This window comes from Trypanosoma equiperdum (assembly GCF_001457755.1).
Source record: "Trypanosoma equiperdum strain OVI genome assembly, contig: ctg_1248, whole genome shotgun sequence".
NCBI lineage: Eukaryota > Euglenozoa > Kinetoplastea > Trypanosomatida > Trypanosomatidae > Trypanosoma > Trypanosoma equiperdum.
In genome coordinates this window covers 3,815-6,310 of record NW_027123225.1, presented here as the reverse complement: position 1 = coordinate 6,310, position 2,496 = coordinate 3,815, and the positions used below count along the sequence as shown (strand labels likewise).

Below are 2,496 nucleotides of genomic sequence, written 5' to 3'. Positions count from 1 at the left end.
ATAATAATGATGATAGGAGAGTGTTGTGAGTGCTCATATACTAATATTAAAGTAATAGTGTTGGGTGAAACCGACTTAAAATAAAAAAGAACTGAAAACAATGAAAAGGAAGAAATAGGATTATGCGAGTGAGGGAGACGCACAAAGGAAAACTGATCGACAGAGGGCAAGATTGAATATGCGCACTTTAAAATATGCGCATGCCGATGGGTATCGTATTACGCACAAAGGCGATAAAGCGTACTTCTATGGAGATAAAGAGGCTAGTGGACAGACCAAACGGCATCCCCAAGCACTACTTGCAAGCAATAGCGGCAGACGTAGAAGCACGCTACAATGACCAATAAAGCGATATACGCACTGATTATTTCACGCATGTCACTGCGTACCTGATAGATACAGTTCCACCGATGCTATTATCTGTGCTTTTCGATCTGATGGTGTTTACCAATGTCAAACAGTATGACAGCACACGTGATGCTTCAAAAACTGAATACATTCTTGATTTTACTTTAAATACACATCGGGGAGACAAACCGTGAAGTTTACAGCCAAAACGTTATGCATATTTGACGACACCGATAGCCTTTACAAAGTGGAGCACTAACACGCAATAGCAACTAAATCTGCGGCTTTCACGTAAGGAGCACAGGACACTGACAATTTTTTTTTTTACATAAAAAGAACCAAAGCCATTCAAGGTCTAAATGACTGCAGCGACTCTTCGGAGGACCCCAGTTTCAAGGGACACAACAACTGGGGAAGCGGCAGCAGCAATGTCCGCCATAGGATTCCGGCAAAGCGCTCGGCGGTCCATTGTCGGGCTGATAATTTCAGTCCAACTAATGATGAGCGGAGCTGACGCAGCAGCAAAGAAAGGCCTGAAACAAGCGGTTTGGCAGCCTCTTTGCGAAACGACAAATGAACTTGCGCTTTTACCCTCAGAAGCTGCGGCCGAGGCGGCAACAGCGCTGCAGCGGGCACAAAACCTACAGCTAGATGCGCTGCGGTTCCAAGTCTACAGCGCAGCTAATCCAACCGACGACGACACCGAGGCCATAAGTTTATTGGCAGCATACTTCCACACCAAGGCACAAAAGATCGTAGCAACTTACACGGAGTCGGGGCTTGTTTCGACATTAACATTAACCCAAGCGAGTGCCTACCTAAAAGGCCGGCTAGATGAGTTTCTTATAATAGCAGCAAACAGCCGAGAAAGTGCAACAAACGGCTGTCTAACAACAGCCGACAGCACAGCCCCAGCCTTAGCAAGCAACAGCATCGGGGGGGGGGGTGCAATGCAAGCTGGAAACAAACCCGATTGAGAAGAAACCTAGAGACTCAACCAAGATAACCAAGGAGGGCTTCCCAAACATTAAAGTAGCTGCCGACATGGGCGGAGACCCGCAGGTGACAACGGCCAAATGTCGGTTAATGTCTGGCGACAGCACCGACGGTCTTGGCACCGATGGCAACACCCATAGCAACGTGCCCCTAGCCGCTGGCTACATTTCTAGCCCGGCGGGGGGCGGAAGTCCGGTAACTCTGACAAACCTAAAAACAGCGAGCACCATCCAAAAAAACACCCACAAGCCGTGGAAAGATCTAACAGACGCCCTGCTCAATGCTTTCTCAGCTGAGCAACCAGAGCTAACCAACGACACAGAGACTCTGGAAACGGCAGCTGCAATGGCGGACTTAATTGGCCGGCTCAAAAAAGGAAAAGGCGGAGAAGATACGACGAAAACAAAGGGCGAAAGAGAAGCTTTGTTTGGAGTCAAGAGCAAAGACAAAGTACATCATTGCATTATGAAAGTTTACAATTACCAAATAGGCGACAAAACTGCTGGACTAACAACTAAGCAGCAACTCGGCAAGCTAACAGACGCAGCGGCGCTTTCAGCGATTCTTACACACTATCAACTGAAGCTGTATAGTAGAATTTCAGACCTGACAATAGAAGTTGAACAAGCAAAACACAAACAGACGCCCCAATCAGCAGAAGACAAAGACAAAGAATGCAATACAAAAGGGAAAGACAAAAAAGAAGAGTGTGAAAAACTAGCTGAAGAAGGATGCGTTTTTAACCCAAAATGCGAAAAGGAAAAAAGTGCACATTGAGTGAGGAAGGCAAACAGAAAGTACAAAAAGAGGAGCCTCAGCTGCTACAACAGAGAAATGCAAAGGAATTCGGAAACCGAATGCACAAAGGCTTATGGTTGAAAAAGGGAAGGAAATATGAAAAGAACTCCGTTTCGTTGTCAATAAGAAATTGGCTCTGACGGTTGCTATTTCTCTAGTTTTTTATTTTAAGGACTATAAAATTTGAAAGGTTTTTGCTCCATTTATAAAATTATGGTATTTACTAAAATTTTATATATTTTAACACTGTTATAAAACTTTTGATAAATCTGTAATTTTTGAAAAACATAAAACCACGAAAATTTTGTGATGAAATCGGGATAATGGTGTAAAATAGCATATGGATGCTTATTT

The 2,496-nt window shown here is 44.2% G+C and overlaps 1 pseudogene across 1 annotated transcript; it reads left to right on the top strand.

Moving 5' to 3' along the window:
- The first annotated feature begins 857 nt into the window (after nt 1-857).
- On the top strand, nt 858-2,287 carry TEOVI_000586300:pseudogene (annotated as a pseudogene). The gene is given in 6 exon segments: nt 858-1,268; nt 1,270-2,118; nt 2,120-2,200; nt 2,203-2,244; nt 2,247-2,252; nt 2,255-2,287. Coding segments are annotated over 6 exon segments (1,422 nt in total).
- Nucleotides 2,288-2,496: the final 209 nt, after the last annotated feature.